General features: G+C 46.5%; 2 protein-coding genes across 2 annotated transcripts in view; one reads left to right on the top strand and one right to left on the bottom strand.

Annotated features, from left to right (window-relative positions):
- The window catches only part of LOC130124359 (glutamate decarboxylase 1-like), a 21,383-nt gene extending 14,650 nt beyond the window's left edge, over positions 1-6,733 (bottom strand). The window contains 2 exon segments of the mRNA XM_056293817.1: positions 3,924-3,967; positions 6,686-6,733. Coding sequence (XP_056149792.1) covers positions 3,924-3,967; positions 6,686-6,733 — 92 coding nt within the window.
- A 10,169-nt stretch (positions 6,734-16,902) lies between these two features.
- LOC130123997 (kidney mitochondrial carrier protein 1) lies at positions 16,903-25,396 on the top strand. Its single transcript, XM_056293352.1, has 9 exons — positions 16,903-17,106; positions 17,237-17,384; positions 17,541-17,635; positions 17,804-17,889; positions 18,735-18,830; positions 18,978-19,102; positions 22,046-22,169; positions 23,194-23,274; positions 23,743-25,396. Exons 1-9 carry the CDS (start codon positions 17,043-17,045, stop codon positions 23,782-23,784), a joined length of 861 nt encoding a protein of 286 aa, XP_056149327.1. The 5' UTR covers positions 16,903-17,042; the 3' UTR covers positions 23,785-25,396.
- The last annotated feature ends 500 nt before the right edge of the window (positions 25,397-25,896 follow it).

Below are 25,896 nucleotides of genomic sequence, written 5' to 3'. Positions count from 1 at the left end.
AGCCTATAACATTAAATTGTACATTGGTGCTAATGAATCCATATTTGAAATAATACAGGAATATTTTTGGCATACAATTGGAAAAAAATGTTATAGCGAATTCGGGGGACAACGCAACCACAGCAACTGCCGCGGCCGGGAAGCGAACTGTTTCGCTCGCACCGCAGGAGACATCGCTAACTGCTCGACTAAAGGGTCAGACTCACCAGCCGGCGGCCAGCGTGTCTACTTATCCATGCACGTTACAATATTTTGCCACCATGATTGAGAATTCTAGGAAATCATGTCTTATATAAACCCTGGTAATCGACATTACCTCTTGTAATGATTATTTATAGAAGGGGTAATCACTGGGCGTAATTTCGCTAATCTTGGGGGCCCCCAGAAGGGCGGGGCCCTGGGGCCCGGGCCCCGTCGGCCCGTGCATTAATCCGTCCATGGGTCCGTTCTACTGTGTGTGTGTGTGTGTGTGTGTGTGTGTGTGTGTGTGTGTGTGTGTGTGTGTGTGTGTGTGAGTGTGAGTGTGAGTGTGTGTGTGTGTCTGGGTCATTTCGCCTCTCTTCTGAGGTGGCCATAAGTCATCCAGCACAATACCTCTTGTGAGTGTTGATAAGAGGTGAGGAATTACTAAACACATCGGCCACATGCTTGCGGAGATCACACACGCACGCACACGCACGCACACGCACAAACACACTCTCTCTCTCTCTCTCTCTCTCTCTCTCTCTCACACACACACACACACGCGCGCGCGCGCGCGCGCGCGTATAAACGCAGACCCCCCTGTAATATTTCAGCGAGAGAAGAAAGGGGGAGCATACATCATTCTGACGGAGTGAGAATAGAGGAAGACATCCCTCCGTTATCTGCACACACACATGCACTTGTCAGAGATTTATAGTACAAGGCTTTAATGGTCCCCTCACCCCCCCCTCTCTCTCCCTGTCTTTTTCACACTGAGACACATACACATCCATCTATCATTCACCCTCTGCTCTCTGATCTCCCTCTCTTCTTCCTCTTCTTCTCCCTTTCTGTGTTTTCTTTGTCCACCAAGTTTTCCTCTACTCCCTTCTCTCCTTATCTCCGTTCCATCACTCTTCCTCCCCGCTCGGGACACCTCCCCTCAATTTCCCCCCTGCTGCCCTCAGTCGACTGAAAGTACAGCAAATATAAAGATGTCAGTTTCTGGCGAGGTTCTGTTTGGGTGGGTGGGTGGGGGCGGGGGGGTTCTCAATACACCAGCGTAGAGGCATAGTGGTAGTTTATCTGGGCGGGGGGGATGAAGGAGGTGAGAGAGGGAGATACACAAGAGCGATGAGGGGGCAGGAAAGAGTAGGGGAAAAGGTGCACAACCATACAAACAAACAAACACATATACAGATACACGTATTCATGCAGTCCCACCGATCCGTCTGTATAAATAGCTTAATGTTCCCTGTAAACACTGTGCTGACAGCCATACATAGCTCCCTAATGGGGAGGATGGTTAAAGCCCAAGCGGCCACTGTTTATGCCTGTGATTTATAGAGCATCGCTCGCAGTCAGTGTGTGGGGGAAGAGGCCATGTTTACTACTTTGAAGGCCCTGTGGCACTTTATTGGTGATGCTGCGTGGGATGGTCCTGCTCTGTGGCGACAACAGGCAAGCAATGATCTCGCTTGCTTCATTTGCTTCTGCTTGCAGTGCTGTCCCAGCATCCATTGCTCTCTTTTTTTTGGAGGGGGGGCTGGTTTTGTGAACACTAAGTGTAGTCTAAGTTTTGTATTTTGAAATAGAAGTAAGTGTATCCTCTAGGTAGATAGATATGGACAAGAGGAGGAGCTGGAGGTGGCAGAGTTGAAGATGCTAAGATTTTCATTGGGAGTGACGAAGAAGGACAGGGTTAGGAACGAGTCTACTGGAGGGACCGCTCAGGGTTTTTGGAGACAAAGCAAGAGAGGCAAGAATGAGATGGTTTGGACATGTGTGGAGGAGAGCTGCTGGGTATATTGGGAGAAGGATGCTGAAGAAGGAGCTGCCAGGGAAGAGGAAAAGAAGAAGGCTAAAGAGGGAGGTTTACGGATGTGGTGAGGGAAGACATGCAGTGGCTGGTGTGACAGAGGAAGTTGCAGAAGACAAGAAGAAATGGAAACGGATGATCCGATGTGGCGACCCCTAACGGGAGCAGTAGTAGTAGTAGATCCTCTAGGCAGATGTACATATAAACAGAAAGCTAGATGGACGGATGGATGGATAGAGAGAGAGAGAGAGAGAGAGAGGAGAGAGAGAGAGAGAGAGAGAGAGAGAGAGAGAGAGAGAGAGAGAGAGAGAGAGAGAGATTCTTTATTGATCCCGAGGGAAATTAAAGCATCATTACAGCTTGCATAATTCAAAAGCACACAATATCAATAAATACACGCAATAGCAAGAATATAAAGCAAAAAAAACAACCTATAGAGAATATACAAAATATAAAGAACTAGGGCTAAACTGAAGTACTTTGTGCCTATAATACAGTATAGAATAAAGAGATGTATATTTGCATGTGAGAGAGAGAGAGAGAGAGAGAGAGAGAGACAGACAGACAGACAGACAGACAGACAGAGAGAGATAGAGAGAGACAGAGAGAGAGAGAGTGTACACGTGTGAGTGCGTGTGTGTGCGTTTGTGTATTTTGTGTTTGATGTGTTTAATGTACCATTACTGCACCATGACCCGCTGCTGCTTATTATAAGGTGATTGGAAGGGAACCCTCATTTCCTCTCGACCTCCTTTAATTTGATTTATACACTAATATCGGTAGATCGAGCTAGCGAGTGAGAGGGAGAGAAAACGAGAGAGAGAGGGGGGGGGGTGAAAGTAATAATGACCAAGATGCTTTCGAAGTACGGCTACTCAACTGTGTTGTGTTCAGCGCTTTGCGCCTCACATAGCACGCCTCTCGTCAATGTTAATAGAAATGGTAAAGGTCACTGGGAGGTCACTGTCAACCCTGTCTGTCTGTCTGTCTGTCTGTCTCTCTCTTTCATTCTGTCTTGATACTGTTTATTTGTTGATTGTGTGCGTGTGTATGTGTGCGTGCGTGCACACTGATGTTTCAGAAGAATCAGATTGCTATTGATTGACTCAAAAGTAATAACTGATCACCGTCGTTCCTGTTTCCTATTCACCTGAAAGTCGGGTTTTGTATGCAGGACAGGTTCAACCCCCCCTCGCACACCAACACACACCAAAACACACAGATGCACACTTTACACACTCACATACACACACCGATTCACCCTTCAACACAACCCTATAATTTGCCAGATGCAGCGAGATGACTGGTTACTATGGCAACTACAGTGGGTAGAGTTTTTTTCTTCTTTCTTTTTCCCAATTCGGCCACAGCTCTGCACATGGGCAGACACACATCCATGCACACACCAGCGGTGCAGTAATGGCTCTGGTACAGAGGAGGGAATCAGAAGCTTACCCCTCTGAATCAGAAGCCAGCGGGTTTAGGATTTAGGTTGCTGACAATGGTTCAGGGCTGGAAACACAGAGAGCTACGTTGCCGTGATGCCACAGACGGATTGTGGCTAAATAGGTAACAGCTCTACAAAACCATTCACAGAACCAGCGAACATTAAAGCCACGGACAACTTGGTGCAAATATGAAAAATGTCAACGCAATAAGATGCAACTTATGAGGCGTTAATGTTTCCACACCAAAAAAGCATCGTCTACAGTGATTAGATACACCCCAAAAAACTCTGCCCAACAGTCTCCAACCTGTCTGTGGGGACTGTGTGGGTGTGGTCTGCATCAAATGATGATTGAAAGTTGCGTCTCATCGGCAATGCAAAGAAACAGTCCAACGGCACTGGGATCAGTGAAAGCTAGTTAGTGCTGTAAAAGCAACAGCAGCATCAGGTAGGACTGCTAAGGTGCAGTAGCACATGTTTGAACCTGCAGATGCTGCTACTATTATTACTACTTTCGGCTGCTTCCGCTAGGGGTCACCACAGCGGATCATCCGTTTCCATCTCTTCCTGTCCTCTGCATCTTCCTCTGTCATGCCAGCCACCTGCATGTCCTCCCTCACCACATCTATAAACCTCCTCTTTGGCCTTCCTCTTCTCCTCTTCCCTGGCAAATCCATATTCAGCATCCTTCTCCCAATATACTCAGCATCTCTCCTCAGCACCTGTCTCAAGCTTGCCTCCCTTGCTTCAGCTCCAAACCGACCAACCTGAGCGGTCCCTCTAATATACTCTTTCCTGATTCTGTCCTTCATCACTGCCAACTAAAATCTTAGCATCTTCAACTCTGCCACCTCCAGCTCCGCCTCCTGTCTTTTCGTCAGTGCCACTGTCTCCAAACCATATAACATAGCTGGTCTCACAACCATCTTGAAAACCTTCTCTTTAACTCTCGCTGGTACCCTTCTGTCACAAATCACTCCTGGCACTCTTCTCCAACGACTCCACCCTGCCTGCACTCTCTTCTTCACCTCTCTTCTGCACTCCCCGTTACTTTGGACAGTTGACTCCAAGTATTTAAACTCATGCGCCTTCGTCACCTCCACTCCTTGCATCCTGACCATTCCACTGTCCTCCCTCTCATTCACACATAGGTATTCCGTCTTGCTCCTACTGACTTTCATTCCTCTTCTCTCCAGTGCATACCTCCACCTCTCCAGGCTCTCCTCAACCTGCACCCTACTCTCGCTACAGATCACAATGTCATCCGTCAACATCATAGTCCATCGAGACTCCTGCCTGATCTTGTCCGTCAACCTGTCCATCACCATTGCAAACAAGAAAGGGCTAAGAGCCGATCCTTGATGTAATCCCACCTCCACCTTGAACCCATCCTGTCATTCTAACTGCACACCTCACCACTGTCACACTGACCTCATACATATCCTGCACCACTCCTACATACTTCTCTGCAACTCCCGACCTCCTCATACAATACCACACCTCCTCTCTCGGCACCCTGTCGTATGCGTTCTCTAAATCTACAAAGACACAATGTAACTCCTTCTGGCCTTCTCTATACTTCTCAATCAACATTCTCAAAGCAAACATCGCATCTGTGGTGCTCTTTCCTGGCATGAAACCATACTGCTGCTCGCTGATCATCACCTCTCCTCTTAACCTAGCTTCTATTACTCTTTCCCAAATCTTCATGCTGTGGCTGATCAACTTTATGCCTCTGTAGTTGTTACAGTTCTGTACATCGCCCTTATTCTTGAAAATCAGTACCAGTATGCTTCTTCTCCACTCCTCAGGCATCCTCTCACTTTCCAAGATTGTGTTAAACAATCTAGTTAAAAACTCCACTGCCATCTCTCCTAAACATCTCCATGCCTCCACAGGTATGTCATCAGGACCAACTGCCTTTCCACTCTTCATCCTCTTCATAGCTGCCCTCACTTCCTCCTTGCTAATCCACCGCACTTCCTGATTCACTATCCCTACATCATCCAGCCTTCTCTCTCTCTCTCTCATTTTCTTCATTCATCAGCCCCTCAAAATACCCCTTCCACCTTCTCAACACACTCTCCTCGCTTGTCAGCACATTTCCATCTCTATCCTTGATCGCCCTAACCTGCTGCATAGCGTTCCCAGCTCGGTCCCTCTGTCTAGCCAATCGGTACAAGTCCTTTTCTCCTTCCTTCCTTAGTGTCTAACCTCTCATACAACTCACCATACGTCTTTTCCTTTACCTTCATCAACTCTCTCTTCGCTTTACACTGCATCTCCTTGTACTCATGTCTACTTTCTTCATCTCTCTGACTATCCCACTTCTTCTTTGCCAACCTTTCTCTTTATACTTTGCTGTACTTCCTCATTCCACCACCAAGTCTCCTTGACTTTCTTCCTCTGTCTAGATGACACACCAAGTACGTCCCCCTCACTATTTCTGCAGTAGTTGCCCAGCCAGCAACTCTTCACTACCACCCAGTGCCTGTCTTAACTCTTCCCTGAACTCCACACAACAGTCTTCCCTCTTCAACTTCCACCATTTGATCTTCGGCTCTGCCTTCAGTCACTTCCTCTTCTTGATCTCCAGTCATCCCACAGACCAATATCCGATGCTGCCTAGCTACGTTCTCCCCTGTCACCACCTTGCAGTCTCCAATCCCTTTCAGATCTCGCCTCCTACATAAGATATAGTCCGCCTGTGTAAACCTTTCTCCACTCTTATATGTCACCCTGTGTTCCTCCCTCTTCTTGAAATATGTATTCACCACAGCTATTTCCATCTTTTTCACAAAATCCACCACCAACTATCCTTCCACACTTCTCTCCTTGACACCATACCTGCCCATCACCTCCTCGTCACCTCTGTTCCCTTCACCAACATGCCTATTGAGTCCGCTCCAATCACCACTCTCTCCCACTTGGGTACCCTCTCCACCATGTCATCCAACTCACTCCAGAATTCTTTTCTCTTCCATCTCACACCCAACTTGCGGGGCATATGTGCTGATAACATTCATCAATACACCTTTAATTTCCAGCTTCATACTCATCACTCTGTCTGACACTCTCTTCACCTCCAATAAACTCTTGACATACTCTTCCTTCAGAATTACTCCTACCCCATTTCTCCTCCCATTCGCACCGCGGTAGAAGAGTTTGAACCCACCGCCGATGCTCCTGGCCTTACTCCCCTTCCACCTGGTCTCCTGCACACACAGTATACCTACCGTTCTTCTCACCATCATATCAGCGTGCTCTCTCCCTTTACCAGTCATAGTGCCAACATTCAAAGTTCTGGCTCTCACCTCCACACTACTACCCTTCCTCCTCTCCCGCTGCCTCTGCACATGCCTTCTCCCTCTCTTTTGCCCAACAATAGCATAGTTTCCACCAGCACCCTGCTGGCCAACAGTACCGGTGGCGGTCGTTGGTAACCCGGGCCTCGACTGATCCAGTATGGAAATTTGATTTATGATCTGCATATTTGATTTGGCAAAGATTTTACACCGGATGCCCTTCCTGATGCAACCCTCTGATGCAAGCCAGCACTAAGAATGCACTGGCTTGCGCATCCTCAGTGGCTGGGTTTTTGAACCTGCAGATTCTAACGCTAACTATATAAACCAGAACCCTGCCATGGGAAACTGAGCTTTGTGCAGTTCGACCAAAGACACATAGTGCAACGGACTTTACAGTGCTTTGGCTATACACATGTGCCTTCATAGTCATCGTATGCTGCAAGCAAAATTGCCCCATATAGTGGTTTTCTCTCGTGTTCCTTGGGGGCTTGCCTTGTTCTTGGTTCTGTCCTTCACGTCGATTGTCTGTGTTGGCTTGTCAGCTTTCTATGCATGATTTTAATGACCTTGAGCCCTTTCCGTTTATTTGCATGTTAATCACTGACTTTCTTTACATATCACAAACGGGAATATGGGTAGCTGTCTCGCCAGTGTGTGGTAGAGAAGTAGCTGATGAAGTGTCTTTCCGTTCGGACCACTTGAATTACCCTGACGTCAGAAACCTCCAAATAAGTCGTGCCGATCTCAAACCAGTCAGGACAGAGAACAGGAAACGCATTATGCTGAACTCTCTCACGCAATGGATGAAATGAGTCTTCCTTTTGCAGTCAGCAGTATGGTTATGCAAAACCCTGTCGCTCTAGCAAGAGGCAGGTTCCGGAAATAGACTTTCAGCACGTTTAATGTTATTTCTAAAGAGGAAGTAGTCTTTTTATATATATAATAAATTGAATTTTTGGATATTACTGAGGGGAAGTACCATGGGAAGTACCATACAAACAAACAGAGCTAATGGAAGAGAGCCACGCACACATGCACACACGCACGCATGCGCACACACAAAACATACAAACACGTCAACAACAGCAGCAAGGAGGACGGCAGAATGGGGATGAGGAGAGCCTTGTAAGCAGGACGGGCTGAAATGACGCTAACACTCCGAGACAAGCTCTGTGAGTCATGACTGCCCCGCACACTTACAACAGCGTGCACACGCACACAGGCGCGCATGCGCACCCACACAGCGAGCCAAAAACGCACCCACGCGAAAGGCCGTGTGTTTCCGTGTGATCGAAACCCAAATTGTTTAACAAATAGTTTACATTTTACTATTGACCTTTAGCAAAAGTAGCCTGAAATGTCACCCTAAAAGATTTGACGTTGTAATTACTCCCGTGCCATTTAAGCCACGTGTTCTTTAAAATGCAAAGTGAAACGCTGGTATTTTCATTATAAACCCCGAGTCATCAGTAACCCTAAAAATGGGCCAGCGCTGAGCTAATAAAAGCTAGCGGGCAAGGGATTATCCTCCTTCTCTCTCTCTCTCTCACACACACACACACACACACACACACACACACACACACACACACACACACACACACACACACACACACACACACACACACACACACACACACACACACACACTGTTCTGGCTGCGTCTGGTTGGGGCTGATAAGAGGAATTTTCCTGCCCTCAGAGAATCAAGTAAGAAGGAAAACATGAGAGACAGGAGGTGTGGGTTGAGGGACGGATGAGTGGGGGAGGAGAGGAGAGGAGAGGTGTTGCTGTTTGGGTGGGTGAGAGTTGAAAGCTGAGGGATTGGGGTGATACGTTGTCCGCGTCACTGTTTGCAATAGGAGTCGGCCATTTCATAAGTGACAGCAGGCCGGCCACGCTTACCCCCCAAACACACCTCTGGGTTTGTAGCTCTGCATGAGAGAGAGAGAGAGAGAGAGAGAGAGAGAGAGAGAGAGAGAGAGAGAGAGAGAGAGAGAGAGAGAGAGAGAGAGAGAGAGAGAGAGATCCCACCTGATTCAGGATGTGTCTCTCCCTCACAGGCTGGTTTAGGGAAATAGCAGCTAATCAATAAACAGCGTGTAACCGTCACATTGCTCCATCCCACAAGTGGGCGTTATCTCATGACCCCAAAACTCATCTCGTGCACTTATCTCGCAAAATGTACCCCAAGGTTTGGGGTTCCGCTTAATTTGCCCTTCAAAAGTGATGGCGAGGATGCAACGATGACTCACACGTCATGTAGCCCTTTTGTTCGAGCCGTGTCTAGGTACACTGCGTGTGCGTGACGACAGCAGATCACACGTCAGCTGACGAATAAATAAATAAAGTAAGATGAGCCACCACTTCCGTTCACCCCCCTTTTCCTTCCTTTCAGTTTATGCAAATCTGGATTTAACCCTGCAGTCTGCTGCACACGGGGCAGGGAAAGGGGGTGCGATGCCCTGCCCAATCAAATCCTGGCTCTACAGTGGGCATTTGCATAAATCTGCATGCTTAATGTAGCGCTCAAATTGAAGGGGTAACACTACCACTTCACCCCCCCCCCAGATAATGTAACTCAACAACTGACCTTAAAGTAAAAATGCAATGGCCTGATGAGTCCATTCATCCCCATTCAGACTGACTCAGTGGAAAACAGACTGTATTTGTTTGTGTAATTGCCCGCATGTGTGTGTGTGTGTGTGTGTGTGTGTGTGTGTGTGTGTGTGTGTGTGTGTGTGTGTGTGTGTGTGTGTGAGGAGAGATGGAGATGTGGAGGAAGTGTGTTTGAGAAGGGGAACCAGTGGATAAACAGCGGAGATGGATGAGTCTATTAAAGCAGCAGTAACCCAGGCTATTATAAAGACAGGAGCAGAAAAGTGTGGGACGGGGAGGGTGCATATGTTGGTGTAATGGCTCTAAATACAGACCTTAATGAAGCAAGGGGGGGTGTTAGAGATGATTATTAATGTGTCTCTGAACCCATATTACGCATTTGTTCAGCTGTCCCTCAAGCCTCCTTGAACTGGTGGTCTCCTTCATAGACCTCTACTGGTCATTTTTTTAAGACTTGTCTTCGTCCGAGGGAGGGAATGCATCCTGCGATTTTTCCAGGTTGGAAGTTTCACATTCAGTTACACACACAGACTACCCAACCCAGTCCTCAAGGACCCCCTATCCTGCAGATTTTTTTTCCTTTGCAACCCTGAATAGGTACCTGTTTGTTGTTATTCAACCAATCAGCAATGAATTATATCAGATGTTGCACACCTTGCATAATTAAGTGCTGTGAGATGATTGGTTCAGTAAGTACAAGCAGGGCTACCTATGCAGGGTTACAATGAAAAATCTGCAGGATAGGGGTTCCTCGAGGACTGGGTTGGGAAACGCTGGACTACACAACCAGTCTTACACTAACACCCACTGGGCAGACCCCGTGAGTAAAATACCTCACAGTAAAGGTGCCTTGGTGGTAGCTGTTGAGAAAATTACACATTTACTCCGACTTATTCAGACTCGCAGCCCTCCAACCACAGGCCTCTCTTTTCTAACCCATGGGCTACAGCCGCCCTACTTACTACAGGGGCTGTCACCTTACACGTTATCAAATCGCTGATAGGCTCTTCTTCTTCAACCGAAGGACAGAGTCAACTTCAATGTCCTTGGCGAAGTTTAGGTCTCGGCCAAGTTTGAACCGTTTGGCTGTCAATGGTTTCCCAAACGCCGCCATCTTCACAGCATTTTATATTAATAAGCAATCTCGCACCTTAAGTTATTTTTCAGGCCTTCGGTTATGGCCAAGGCTGTGAGCAGCAGAGGACCTTGATAAGGGAGTCTTGCTGACAGGGCAGAAGGGCCGTGTGCTCCTCACAGCCATCCAGAGAAGCAACGGAAACCTCGGCTGGACATCCAGGAATCTGCTGAGAGGAGCAGGAATGAGAGGCCTCCAAACAAAGCACTCTCCACCAGCTCCACCCCCCACCCCCATCCCGGTTCCCGCACCCACCCACACACACACAGACACAAATCCAAATCCACACACACACACACACACACACACACACACACACACACACACACACACACACACACACACACACACACAAAACGCATATATTAGATCCATACACCTTAAAGTACACATTATATTCCCACATTTATTTCAAGACACACTCTCAAAGCATAAAAAGCAATAAATACATCAAGTGCATGTCATGATTTGTAATGATGTCTTGTGAAGGGATGTTGGCTCTATATCTTCTATCTTGCCCCCTCCCCCACAAAAAACAAACAAATAAATAAATAAATAAATATACTATATATATTTGATGAATGATGACATGATAAAAGATGGCAGCGCGAATTCACGTTTGCAGCAGCCTTACCCAGCACCTGTGGGAAGATGGCGGCATGAATTCATGTGAGTGGTGGCCTCATCCAGTACTGTCCATGCAGTGTCTTTGTCCACGTCTACGTTTTGTCTTCGCATTTTATGCCTGGGAGAGCTGGTGCTGGATTGGCTGGGAGAGCTTGATCTGCTGCGTCCTGTGGGCCCAGGGACCACGGCCCTACCTGGAGCTGCACCCGAGGAGGTAACACCAAGGGCGGCCTGACAGGATGGGGAAGTGGGGCAGGCTAAGCTAACTGCTAGCCCATGCAGACCGGCAGTTCCGACAGTTATCCTGGCGTCCGTTCTCTTGGACGGTGATTTTTTTTTCAGTATGGATATTTGTGTTAGTTTGGCTATATGTTTTAGTTTGGATATATGTGTTAGTTCGGATATGTGTGTTCTTGTAGTTATTGCAGTTTTTGGATATGTCTTTTTGTCTTGTGGTGCACTGCTGTGGGCTGTGGGAAACGATATTTCATTTATTCCTGACGTATGTAAAACTTATTTCCGTATATCATACAGGTCTGGGCAAAAAATGAAATTACTTATCACGTCAGTATGACGTGGCTGCTTGCTTTGTGTAATCGAGGCCCGACACTTAAATAGAGACCTGAACCAGATCCGATGAGCAGGCAGAGTCGCTGTGTAATGCCGGCCAATCAGATTGGCGCGTGTCACGATCATCTTCATCGTGATGTCTCCACGTCATCAGAGCTGCTGGGTGTGAAGAGGAGCAGAGAGAGGGGGCACGTAAACAAGTAGGACACCCAACACACACACACACACACACACACACACACACACACACACACACACACACACACACACACACACACACACACACACACACACACACACACACACACACTAACCACAGTGGACAAGCCTTCGCTTCCCATTAAGTTCAGTGCTGCCCTGAGGATGGAATAAAAATACCTCAGTGCTGAAAGAGGAACCAAAACAATACTAATATGTGTGTGTGTGTGTGTGTGTGTGTGTGTGTGTGTGTGTGTGTGTGTGTGTGTGTGTGTGTGTGTGTGTGTGTGTGTGTGTGTGTGTGTGTGTGTGTGTGTGTGTGTGTGTGTGTGTGTGTGTGTGTTTGCATTGTCTCAGACTGCTTATGTGAACCAGAGCTTCACATTAGCGAGCCCTCCTTGCCATGATAATCCTCATAGAATAGTAAAGATGGTAAAACTGACAGCTGTTTTTCAGCTCGCTCGCCTCTCTTAAATGTACGTCGGTACCACAAGCCGAAGCTGTGACCAACAGGACTGGCACACTGCTGAGGAGCGCCGAAGGTCCCTCCACCATATACCGTAGGCTGGGTTAGTCGCCTTTTCTGCTCAGAGCATATCACCAGTGGATGGGCACGGTTAGGGTTTTCAAATAGCTTTGATTAATCCGTATACTAAACGGGCTGCAGGGAAGTTATCTGTGGGGGAAAAGAGACGTGACACGCAGACAGAGAAACTAGTCAAGGACGTGTGTTTAAGCCCTTCAAAAGACAGCTCATGCCTTCACCCTCCCCTCGTCTCTCTCTCTCTCTCTCTCTCTCTCTCTCTCTCTCTCTCTCTCTCTCCCTCTCTCTCTCTCTCTCTCTCCCATACTCGGAGGATACCATCCCGATCTTTCTTGAAAAGCTGAAAGACTTCGGTTTTCCAAGACCTCATACAAGTGTGTGTGTGTGTGTGTGTGTGTGTGTGTGTGTGTGTGTGTGTGTGTGTGTGTGTGTGTGTGCGCGCGCGCGCCTGCTTGACAGCGTAATTTGAGTTTTTGTATATTGAGAGCAATTCTGCTTCTCACATCTTGCTGTGTTGTACCATGTCCACGAAGCACCTTAGCTCACAATCTCATTTTACTAGAGTACACACGCACACATACACACACACGCACGCACGCACACACACAGACTTCAGTGGTTAATAGCAGTAAAGTGATGCTCAGTGACATTAGTACAATGTCCCCGCAGTCACTCATAGAGAGGACAAAACAAGCGCTCCTATGTAGATGAAACAATAACGTCACACAGCATGCCAGAGGACAGAACAGAGAGTGCTGCGAAAAAGTGTGTTCGTATTGCACTCGTGCGTGCGTGTGCGCGCGTGCGCGCGCGTGTGCACATAGAGCCATACTGGCATAAAATCGTGATTTTTTGTGTGTGCAGTAATGCTGTTTACTGGGTGCCTTCAGTCTACGTGTTTGTCTGGCCAGGTACAGCTGTGCTTTAGAGAGCCTCTATCTCAGCATCTCTGATATATTCTCCGCACCATTGCACTTTATCACCTCTTGTTTCGCCGGTATAAATCAGTAATCTGAAGATGGTTGTGCTGTAGTGTTGTTATTCCATGTTAAGTACACCGAGACAGCCACGAAACCGGAGTCAAATCCCATGTACGTGCAGACCTACATGCCCAATAAACATGATTCTGAAAAGAATTTGTAGTCTTGTCCACAGCACCTTCCATGACTACAGTCAGCTCTGTGTTGCTAGATCTCCAAATCTGATCTGCAGCTCAATCAAATGATCATATCATGCAGGTCAATTTCCCTCCTTCCAAAAATAAATTGGCGGTATTCACAAGCCTGTATTTAGTACAGGCAGAGACCTCTAAATACAGATATATCCACTCCTCTTCCATCCCTGGTCCTTGCCCTTGCTCTTTTGACAAATCGCCATATTAAATATGTTTGTTTTTTTTAGATACATTACGCTCCTCTCCGTTTATTGGTTTTCAGATAAAACTGCAAAATTTCCGTTTGTTTATTTCCGTCCCGCACGTCATGTGTAGCTTGTGTGCGTACATGCAATCACACGCCCGCACGCGCGCGCACGTTCACATTCACACTTCCTCGTTCTCCTCGGTCGTTAATAATGTACTGATGGCAATACTGAGGTTAGTGACCCATAGCCAACCCATTAATCAAACAATACAACTACCATATGATCATAATAAATATGCCGGAGATGAATGTCTTGCAGTCACGTGTGTACACCCATTGCTCCCCAGGAGCTGATTCCAGAAGGACAAATGTGATGGGAAATGGATAAGATCAAATGGAGGCCATTTGCAGACAGCGATGCATTGCATCTCCGGAAACATCCATTCAAGACAAGCTGCAGCCATGATCACGGACAGTCAAACGAGCTAGTCCAACAGAACACATATTCTTCAAACAAGTCCTTTGCTGTGGTCGCTACCTGTACTGTGTACTGGTCATTTCCCCTGTGTTTATTTATTGCGAGGGGAAAATATAAAATTAAGAAAACAAAATGCCTCTGATGAAATGTCCCCAAAAGGCACCAAGTACGTGCCCAGGGTTTTTACCGAGGTGCTCTCAAAACAGCATGGAGTCCCACAACCGCTGCTGAAGGCCCTGAAAAGAAAAGGACACGGAAGTAAAAGTCAAAGCACCACCCCTGTTGTGACCTGTGTGACCTGTGCAGTCAGCGATGTGCAGCCAAGCTGATTTTCCTCTTAAATGGAAAGGCAGATATGTATGTGCATTTACAAAACATCAGCTGTGAGACGATTTCTTGTGATTATTACCACCCAGCGCTGGTGCTAGTGTCCGCGATGAAAGAGGGGTGGGTGGAATTGAGAGTAGAAGCTGGTCTATTTTATCCAAAAGGTGTGAGGACAGAAAAGGGAATCCCAAAGCAAAATTCACAGCAATGTATAAAAAGAGGAGTTGCTTTGCGGTGTGCAGCTGGTACAAGTTAGATAATGAAATGAGGATCGCACAGAAAATAATTCTTACATGTGGCACGTGTTCTGCTTGATACACGTGGCGTGTTCAGTACCTTGTTGCCTTTTTGTTGTTCTGCACAAAAAAAAAAATTTGAATACTTGCAACATGTAAGACTCGTTTTCTGTGTGAGCCTTATTGCCAAGCTGTTTATCTGTGTTGCAAGACAAAAAGCTCAAGGCAATTACATTATTGGCTATGAGTCTTGTCTGCGGTCGACTCGGACTGATTAAAATATAGTCTGGTCTAATTCTGCCCTCTAGTGTCAATAGATTGGTAGTGCAACTTCAAATAATACTGGTGCCTCGTTGGCATTGCTTTTTGTGTTCCCCGGGGTTTCCCTGGCGGGTGCTCGTCGTCATCAGTTCCGTGACCTATGGAGATCGCAGGAGCACAGCTGATGCCTCAACAAGTCTCTTCCACCGTTCCCTATCCATCGCAGCTCTCCTCGCCTCCATCGCAGCTCATCTGTAGCCATTCTCCGATGTTGATGCTGCGGGTGCTGTCACTGTCTAAAGTCATGCATCTCAAGCAGCTGAGGCTCCAGATTGTTCATGTGGCTAACAATATGTCCTTACGTGTCTTGAGATGGACCGGTGCTCTGTCTTCCGGTACGGGCTGCCAGTTCCCTGCAACCCCAAACTGAATTAAATGGGTATAGGAAAATAACGATTGATTGACTATTGCACAACTACAGTTGTAGTCAGCCAGTCTGTTCTAACTCGCTTTTTTGTGAAACTGGTATTTCTGTGTGGGCTGACAGTGTGTGCATGTCCGGACATGTGTCAAGAGTGGCATTACAGCCCATGCATGATGATGAGATGCACCTTTCTGTGGCTTAGAGGAATGTTGTATTCACAGCCAGTAGTAGGCTACACTGCCGACCCAAACTACCACCACCGCCATACATTTCCTATACTCATTTGTCTCTCGTGGACAGGGCTGAAGCAGAGGGATGGGGAAATACGAGTCCCCTTCACGCTTAGGTGCATGGGTGGACTGGATACAGGTATCGCGAGACGTGTTTGTTGACGTGTGTCTGTGGCATGCAGGGCTCTATAGAAACTGATAACACATGTGTTTTGTTTTTGAAAACAATATTTTTAATGTACAAAGGCTTTGATTTTCTCAGCACGAAAAAAAGCTGCTTTATCAAGAGAGTGTAATCATTTGTCATCTTACTTGTATATTTTGCAGATGGTCGATTGCAAAGGTGATGATTACTTGGGGAAGATAAAAGAAAAAATTGGCTTGAATTACGGTTCAAACAACTGTTAGAAGAACAAAGCCATATTTGCTCTTAGTGTTTTTGTTTCTTTCTTTCTTTCTTTTTTCTCTTTCTCTTTTTTTTCTGTCTGAGCCTCAATCTACCTTTTGTAGTTTTCCTTTTGTAGCAGTGGGTAAAACTATTTGGGCGAGGAAAAGAAAAGCCCACAAGGTTTAATTCAGTCATGTACCCAACCCTTGTCCTGAGGGGTACTGTGTGGGTGTTCCACCTTTCCGGGTACGTTAGGTTCACCTGTTGCGTCAGGTTCAACAGCTCCCGCATTACATTCAGTATCAGCATTTAGGGTCCTTGTGGAGTGGACTTGCTCCACAAAATTCACTTGAGATCAGTGTAGTGATGAATAGGTGGATATAAACTACGATCCTCAGTCAGTCCTCCTCATTTTCGCAACCAACCACCGACGTGGACAACATTTTCAGAAACGCATTCGTTTATGTATTTTCCCATTAAATTATGTTATTCTCCACAACCTCCATCGGTTTGATACCGCTGCATGTATTGCATGAATTGATGTAATGAAGATATATATCGGCCCTTGTAAAGGTGGGTAAACTAAAGTCTCATTAAACTGCGTGTGTAAACCCTCCGCCGCGCCGCCCCTACGCGCCGCCGCGTACCATTCAATCGAGCGGCCCGGTCGCCTGGCAACTGGCTCCGCAAGGAAGAGAGAAGGCGAATCCGACGCGGCGCTTCCCGGCAAAGGGGCGGAGTCAACTATAACACCGGTCTTGACAAACGCCGGCAGAGAAACGAAACACGGCTCAACGCTTAAAAGCGACTGCGTGAAACGAAACGGGTCCGTTTACGCCTAATTCACCGGGAGGAGTTCAGCAGAGCGAGGTTAGAAGGCGGCCGAAATGTCCAACGGAAGCTGGAAACCCTTTGTCTTCGGCGGACTGGCCTCTGTCACGGCGGAGTGCGGTGGGTGTCGTTTTCTGTCGGCTGTAGGCTTTCAGGAGCCTCAAGGGCCTGGCTGAGTTGTAGTAATCACCGCTACGTTCGCTAAAAACAACTATTTTTCTTCTTCTTCTTCCTGTTTCTTATGAAACAGGAACATTTCCAATCGACTTGGCCAAGACGCGGCTTCAGGTTCAAGGTCAAGTGGGCGACAGCAAATACCGAGAGATCCGCTATAGAGGCATGCTGCATGCTATCGTCAGGGTATGCAGAGAGGAGGGCATCAGAGCTCTATACTCAGGGTGAGTCTGTCTGTGTGTGTGTGTGTGTGTGTGTGTGTGTGTGTGTGTGTGTGTGTGTGTGTGTGTGTGTGTGTGTGAGTGTCTGACGATGTCATTTAGACTAAAACAAAGTGTTCATTTCTACAATTGTTCCCTTTTTTCTCTTTTTTTTCACAGTATTGCCCCTGCCATGTTGCGTCAAGCATCCTATGGGACCATAAAGATTGGGACCTACCAGACCCTCAAAAGATTAATAGTTGACAGACCTGAGGGTGAGACACACACACACACACACACTGTCTGACTGCATCGGGCCAATGATGGGTCATTTTAACTGTGTGTCTATTTAATGCATAGTGGTGCATTTCAATGCTGTATCTCCTGGTGGCTAGAAAAGCAGTCCGTTGACGGTTACAGTATTCCTGTGATTCTTCTTTCAGATGAGACTTTAATGACTAATGTGGCTTGTGGCGTTCTGTCCGGAGTCGTTTCATCCTCCATCGCCAACCCCACTGATGTGCTGAAGGTAGTTAACACAGAAAATGTATGCAAACAAACACTCGCACACAATTCTCCTGTAATGTCCCGATGTTTCTCAAACTGCACATGGGTACCATCAACAATCCCCAACTCCAGGGAACTGGTTTTGTTTGATCTTCTGGAACTGCTGCAAATATGGGCAGCGGCAGTTTAAAACTGAACCATCCCCTTTTAGACCGCCTTTGTTTTCTAATAAATCTGAAGTAAGTCAAATATCCTTGGGGCAAATCTTCCCCAATGTTGTTTTCAGAAATAGGGTAACTTGCTTCCTTTTCTATTAACGTAACCATTGAAAGACCTGCGGGTGTGGTTTTGGTTGAGAGCCTAATGGAGTGAAGGGCAACGTGATGCCAGTATGACCCCCACTTGTGGCTTATTTATAGACTAAGCTCTGTAGGACTTACATAGTGTTCTGTAAATGATATGAATCCTCAAGTATGATCTGTAGAGTTTATGTGTGTGTGTGTGGGGGGGCTCTTTGTTAAAGGGTAATGGATATGGCTGCAGATTTGAACATTGTGTTTTGGTTGCAGTGTACTTGTTACCAAGTCAATAAACATTTCTGAGATTTTTGGAGACAGTGGAAAGAGAATGAGATCAATGCTTCAGGGCATTGTTCTTGCCATAAATCCCCAGTATGAGCCTTTTGTCTGCATGCTGAAGGAGGCCTTATCAAATAGCTTTTTATTTGCCTCAGTCAGCATTAAGCAGTTTAGCAATCTCTTCAGGCTGTGTGTGTGTGTGTGCGTGCGTGCGCAGGGGGGGGGGGCATCTGTTCTTTCTGGACCCCTATCAAGTACATGAGCAACTCTTGATGTCCGTGTCTCTCAGATCCGCATGCAGGCTCAGGGAAATGTGATCCAGGGCAGCATGATGGGCAATTTCATCAACATCTACCAGGAAGAGGGTACGAGAGGGCTATGGAAGGTATGCACACTTGGGCACACAAAAAACCTTGCCTGAATTATAAGTACTTCATTTTGTACCCATCAATTTAGATCTGTCTATGTAGGACACTGGTTGAAAACACTCTTTCTCTCTCTTTCTCTCTCTCTCGCTCTCTTTCTCTGTCAGGGTGTCTCTCTTACAGCTCAGAGAGCGGCCATCGTGGTTGGAGTTGAGCTGCCAGTCTATGACATCACCAAGAAACATCTGATCCTGTCTGGTTACATGGGGGACACAGTCTACACACACTTCCTGTGAGTGGCATTGACAAAAGGCTTGTTTGGGGTACAGAGTGCACGGTGTCTCTTGTTTTATCATTAAAGATAGGAAGTCACTTGTGAGGTGGAGCAAAGAAAGCCAAAGAGATCATTTATGTTTTCTTCCCTGGTCAGATGGATAAAAAATGAGTTAAAATCACAATAGGTTGTTTTTAAAATCAGTTGATGCAGATAATAAACCGAATAGGGTTTCGTTGACACATTTTGACTGAAAGTTACTTTCGTTTTGACTCCTGCTAGATATGAAACCATCATTCTGCACCACAAAATGCCATCAGAGCACATAGCAATGTTAATGCTAATTCAGGACCGGCAGCCATGTACCTTATGTTTGTGCAAACTTGGCACACTAGGTGTTTAAATATACATTTTAATTACTTGACATTTGAGTAGGTTTCAGTGACACCGAACATCATTCCGCCAACAAGCCCCTACTTGACTGTATTTATAGAAACAGACCTTTAGACAAGAGCCATGAAGTAAACTTTACAGACACACTTGGATACATGTACAAGCATATGCTTGTATTGCATACTCGTACTATATAAGCCTTTTCTAGGAAGACTTTGGCACCGAAATGATATCTGAAATTGATTTCACTTTCTCTCATCATTTCAGAAAAAGTAAAACCTACTCTGTCCAGATGTTTGAGTAACCAACTTTAAAACAAGTATTGGTGCTTGAATGTCCATGATAGATAACTGAAATCCTTTGGTTGACAAAATGCTAACACTTTGTCCTCTGTATATAAGTTATCCAGATAAACTAGTGGTTGGATTTATTTTTCATATGTGTAGTTTTGGAAATGGAACGTTTTGGGCCCTATTTAAATGATCTCCAGTGCATGGTCTTTTGAAGCACATGGCGCAGGTGCATGTCCAAATCCACTTTTGCTAGCTCAACGGCCCATAATCAGGATTCAGAAAAATTTATTTGTACGAAATATCATTTCCCCCAGCCTACACCAGTTCAACACAAAGACAAAAACACATATCCAAAACCTAAAAGAACACATATATCCAAACTACAAAAAAACCCACAAAAACTACCAAAATGCATATATCCAACATATCCAAGAAAGAAAAAAGAAAAAGTCACTGTCCAAGAGAGTGAATGCCAAGCCAGGGTGACTGTTGGAACTATCAGTCTGCATGGGCTAGCAGTTAGCTTAGCCTGCCCCATTTCCGTGTCTTGTCAGACCGCCTTCGGTGTTTCCTCTCCGGGCAGGGCCATGGTCCCTGGACCCACCGGACGCAGCAGACCAAGCTGTCCCAGCCAATCCAACGCCAGCTCTTCCAGCCAGACACCCTCGACACACTTCCCCGCACTCCACACAACGACTCCAAAAACACCACAGTCAACGCCAGGCGAGGCCGCCGCCAGACTGCCCTCAATGTTATCGGAACTGCCAGTCTGCATGGGCTAGCAGTTAGCTCAGTCTGCCCCACTTCCACGTCCTGTCAGACTGCCCTCAGTGTTTCCTCTTTGGGCACAGCTCCGGGCAGGCCCGTGGTCCCTGGGCCCACAGGATACAGCAGACCAAGCTCCCCCAGCCAATCCAGCGCCAGCTCTCCCAGCCATCATACAAAGACACAAACCCAGACATGGATGTGTACAAAGACACTGCATGGACACCGGATGCAGCAGATTAAGCTGTCCCAGCCAATCCAACACCAGCTCTCCCAGCCAGGCACCCTCGACACACCTCCCCGCACTCCACGCGCCGACTCCAAAAACACCACAGTCAACGCCAGGTGAGGCCGCTGCCAGACCGCCCTCAGTGTTATTGGAACTGCCGGTCTGCATGGGCTAGCAGTTGGCTCAGTCTGCCCCGCTTCCGCGTCCTTTCAGACTGTCCTCAGTGTTTCCTCTTTGGGCACAGCTCCGAGCAGGCCCGTGGTCCCCAGGCCCACAGGACACGGCAGACCAAGCTCCCCCAGCCGATCCAGCACCAGCTCTCCCAGCCATCAGACGAAGACACAAACTCAGACGTGGATGCAGACAAAGACCCCTGCATGGACGGTACTGGGTGAGGCTGCTGCGAATGTGAATTCGTGACACCATCTTACCACACCAGAAGCAGAAAAAGGCACAATCTGGGTGCAAAGTAAGGCGCAAGGCATGAAGGGGTTGTACTTAGTCTCTTAATTAATTGTAGGTGGGTTTCGGGCGTAACATGAATCAAACCAATCAGTGTCATCTCCCATCCCCTTTAAAAGCCAAGTGTCCTGCACCTTGGTGCTTTACTATTTAAATGGTGGATTTGGCAAGTTGGAGAAACATATGGTTTTCTGCAGAGGAAACGGATCTGCTCATGTGCAAAGTGAAAGCGCGCAAGCAGTGCATCTACAGGAACAGTAGGAATCCACTAGTCGATCCGTATCTGATCCGTTTTTGATAGGCTCTTTCATTTGATGGGTCTTGACAGAACACCCTCAACCTGACGGGTCCATTTAAATACCCATGTGTATTGCAACTGTTGGTCAAATAATTAGCCAATTTTATACCTCATTACTGTGATTAGCTAATTCATACCTCATTACTGCGATTAGCTAATTCATACCTTATTACTGTGATTAGCTAATTCATACCTCATTACTGCATTTGGCTAATTCAGACCTCATTACTGCAATTAGCAGATTCTGATAAATATAACCATTTATTGCTTAAAAAAACAACCTTTTTAGTGTTTTACTCTCCTGTTCTCATCCTCAAGAGTGTTTCATGATTGTTTTGATATCAAATTCTTGTATATTTCTGACGATGTGCAAAAATAAATCTGGGAAGTGAATCTTTAAGGATCAAGTATTTGCTGGCTGCAGAAACCACGCTGTTGTTTAGTTCAGACCCGCAACAGAAATAGACGGTAACACACAGCCACGAGCTTTTCCCTTGACCTCTTGCCTTGTGGTCTCCCAGGTCCAGTTTCGTGTGTGGCCTGGCAGGGGCTCTGGCTTCCAATCCAGTGGATGTGGTGCGGACCCGCATGATGAACCAGAGAGGAGGAGCTCTGTACCAGGGAACAGTGGACTGCCTGCTTCAGGTCAGTGTCTACCCCTCCCTGGAAAACAAATGTTTCAGAGGAACTCTTCAGACAGTGATGGTATAACCAAGAGCGGGCATATGATCATCTCTAACCTCTGTATATTTTCATCTAGTCACTTACTGACCTTGTGAATGAACAAGTGATCTATTTGACAGGCAATATGTTCAGTCTGTCAAACTTTTTTTCAGCTGAAAATCTAGAATGCATTTCTATTGTCAGGGGTGAACAGCAAAGTTTGATAAATGGTATGGCATCACTAAAGGAAAAATATTTTCCTTATTCAAAGCAATTTTGCAGACAAGTAAGGTATCCTAGAAACTGGGCGGCACGGTGGCCCAGTGGTTAGCGCTGTCACCTCACAGCAAGAAGGTCCTGGGTTCAAACCCCGGGGTTGTCCAACCTTGCGGGAGGGGGGGTCATCCCAGGTTGTCCTCTGTGTGCAGTTTGTATGTTCTCCCCGTGTCTGCGGTGGGTTTTCTCGGGGCGCTCCGGTTTCCCCCACCATCAAAAAGACATGCATGTTAGGGTTCATACTCCCGTTTGTGCCCCTGACCGAGTCAATAGGAAAAGAACTGGAGTTGGTCGCCGAGCGCTGCATAAAGGCGGCAGCCCCACTGCTCCTAGCTACACAGATCACAGCTGGGATGGGTTAATTTGCAGTAACTGAATTCCCCCAAAGGGATCAATAAAGGAAACTTAATCTAACCTAAAAATTGTCCCAATAATCAATTTGAATTTTAGTTTTGATAATTAAGAATCTTTAGGAAGAGTGTGTGTGTGTGTGTGTGTGTGTGTGTGTGTGTGTGTGTGTGTGTGTCTCAGTCTCAGTCTCACACACACATTACCTGTGTGAGGTGTAAAAAAAAAAGTTAATTGCTAATATTTTTAGTGTTTGGTTTAACCTCTAAAGTCACCGGCTGTCACGGTCCCAGGTACAACCTGTATACCACCCAGGGAGGGCTTTTAAGTGATTACTGGAGGAATGGGTGTTTATTTCACTGTGCGTCTTCTCTCTGTCTAGACATGGCGCTCAGAGGGCTTCATGGCCCTCTACAAGGGTTTCTTTCCAAACTGGCTTCGCCTGGGACCATGGAACATCATTGTATCCTTCACATCTCAAGTAGCGCTATAGTGTATTTACACGTGAGACATATTCATGTAAGTGACGTCTAATGAGGCGAAAGCTGAAGTGTTTGCTTATGGTGACAGGTTTTAGTGTATTCTCGGCTACACGTAATTTGAGGACGCTGGGCGGCTAGCTCTTATGTAACTTAACTTAAACACCAACGGCTACTGCTTGATACTTAACCCCCCCCCCGGCTAGCAAGACACAAGGGGGTCCAGGGTGGGGGAGGAGCTGTTGGAAGGCACTTGAAATACTCCAGAAATATCTGAAATGCTTAAATGATGAGATTCCTGATTTGTTAGGTATAGTAACAGCAAATAGAACAGGGACTCTGAGCTGAACTTCAGAACGAACCAGGATTCCTCCAAATGTGCATCACATTCCTGTCCCGGTAAATTGATTTTTTTTCCACTTCTCTTTTCTGGTCCTTTACTACCTGCCCAGTTCTTCCTCACCTATGAGCAGCTGAAGAAGATTGATGTTTGAAGGATGTGGGAAGAAAACTGTGGGGGGAAAAAAAATGAAGAAAATGAGATTGCCCTCCAAGAAGGGCAGAAAGGACCAAATAAGGAATGGACCCATGATGTACCCACTAGATTGGGGAGGGGGGTGGGGGTCTATGCACCATGTAGTCAGTCCCATGTTTAGCAAAATCAAGAGCATGGGCCTGATTCCTTTATGGGCTGCATTTCTCATACAGAATGTGGCTGTTATACAGAAGTTGGAATTACACACACACATACACACACACACACACACACACACAGCCTGCTGTTTCAGTCCATCCAGATGTTATCTGGAGGTTTAGCTGTTTATTTGAACTTCAGATACATTATTGATTGGCTGGTAAATAGGAGGGGACATCCAAGATACAGAAGCGGTCATTTGCATTGGCTCATCTTTGGATCAGTTTAACTGATTGGAATTGTGTCTCTCTTGTCTAAATCCACGAGCACTTTTCCACTGAGTGCCTGCTCTTTTGAGGGTTGCAAAAGTGTAATGTGGGAAGACATTCACTGCTTTCCTTGTGGGCAGTTGCAGTGGAACTCCAAACGAGGTGCCTTAGTTTGTGATACGGTCTGTCACCATGTCTGGATTACAAGAAAAATCATTGAGTGTCGAAGATGACCTGACAATCTATGCACAGTAGTGTTAAGAGATATGTGCAGTCGAACACAAGCTTGGTCCAGTAATCCAGCTATTTTTTTTTATACATGGGTAATATTTGAGGTGTGTGTGTGTGTGTGAGAGAGAGAGAGAGAGCGAGAGAATGATAAAGAGAAAGGTGAAGATATTTGTAAGGATCTCCTTAATATTATCTTGAGTTAGAGCCTAATGTACATCATAATGTACTCGAATAATGAACAGCATAAACAAAAACGTGCAGATGCAGACATGTCTCTGCAGAAAAAACATGCACGCACACACACACACACACACACACACACACACACACACACACCCTTATGCGGTAAGACAGTGGTCGCTTGTGCAAGGGTGCACTGGTGTGCAAGGATGTGCAGGAGGAAACCTGACTCTGGCCAAGCAGGGTGGCAGTATTTGGCGTGGATCTTATGCCATTTGCTTCCCAGAATTAAGTTTTAACGGCAAACACTATAGATAGATGTTACATAATGACCAAATGCTCTGCCTGGCCACTTCCCACTCGGTCGGTACGGACCACTGAGAGGCAGAACAGTGTTCAGACTAGCAGCACAACGTTTTGAACACCCTGGAGATGGGTTCATTTGAAAGTGTTCAGAAGTTTAAGGCACTGAAAATTTTGATCACGTCACCTTGGTAAACCCTTCGCTTCACTGTGTACAAGAGTTCAGAGATTCACTCGGGTTTGCTTTCTTTATAATGCGTTCGCACGAGTTGTTGGTGCACTTGTTCTTGTTGTAAGGAAATGTAGTTGGCTGTTCTGCTTGTGCAAGCTGCTCTTTGTGCCAAAGTTTCGATGCCACTGTGACCCCGATGCCGGTGTAAATGCGGCCATGCTCTGTGCATTTGAAATACAAAACGATAATAAATATATTAAGTAACCTTACATGTGTTCGTCCACGGGGCGGCGCTGTGGAGCTAAGCTTTTTTTGGCGCCAGGCCGCGCGACCCAGTTGAAATCGAATAGTTTTCTACCAGCCCCCCAAACTTCAGCGCCACAAATCTAGCGCAGCCCTGCTGTTTCCGAGGGACCTCGGTCTCTCTCAAACACACACACACACACACTCGCAGCATCCCGCAAACAATGACTTATAAATTATTCAGAGAATCTAAGATGCTATCGTGCTTTTATTTCTCTGGGTAAATTCCCAGTTTTCCCCTCATCAGAGATGTTTGGAGGAGGCGATGGGAACTCGGGGGAGCGCGGAGGGAAAGTGTGTTGCGGTGAACTCTTGCTTTGTATCTGGGCCTGCGCCTCGTTCATTTATTTAGGGAGCGTCACCCTGGGACCCATTAGTCGTGTGAGGGATGTTGCTGTATCTTCTACATCTTGGCCACCTAATGCGTTCAATTCCTGCGTTATCGCTGATGTGACGCGCGAAGGGAAGAAGACCGGCTTGATTCCAAACCATGTCAACATTGTGTGTGTGCGCG

This window comes from Lampris incognitus, chromosome 14 (genome assembly GCF_029633865.1).
Source record: "Lampris incognitus isolate fLamInc1 chromosome 14, fLamInc1.hap2, whole genome shotgun sequence".
Classification (NCBI taxonomy): Eukaryota; Metazoa; Chordata; class Actinopteri; order Lampriformes; family Lampridae; genus Lampris; species Lampris incognitus.
Note: the sequence above shows the minus strand (reverse complement) of the source record. Positions and strands in the feature narration are given on the sequence as shown.

Coding starts and splice junctions, on each gene's coding strand:
- LOC130123997 (XM_056293352.1), top strand. CDS start 17,043: ATGTCCAACGGAAGCTGGAAACCCTTTGTCTTCGGCGGACTGGCCTCT. Junction 17,636..17,803: donor AATAGTTGACAGACCTGAGG/GTGAGACACACA, acceptor TTCTTCTTTCAG/ATGAGACTTTAATGACTAAT. Junction 17,890..18,734: donor ACCCCACTGATGTGCTGAAG/GTAGTTAACACA, acceptor CGTGTCTCTCAG/ATCCGCATGCAGGCTCAGGG.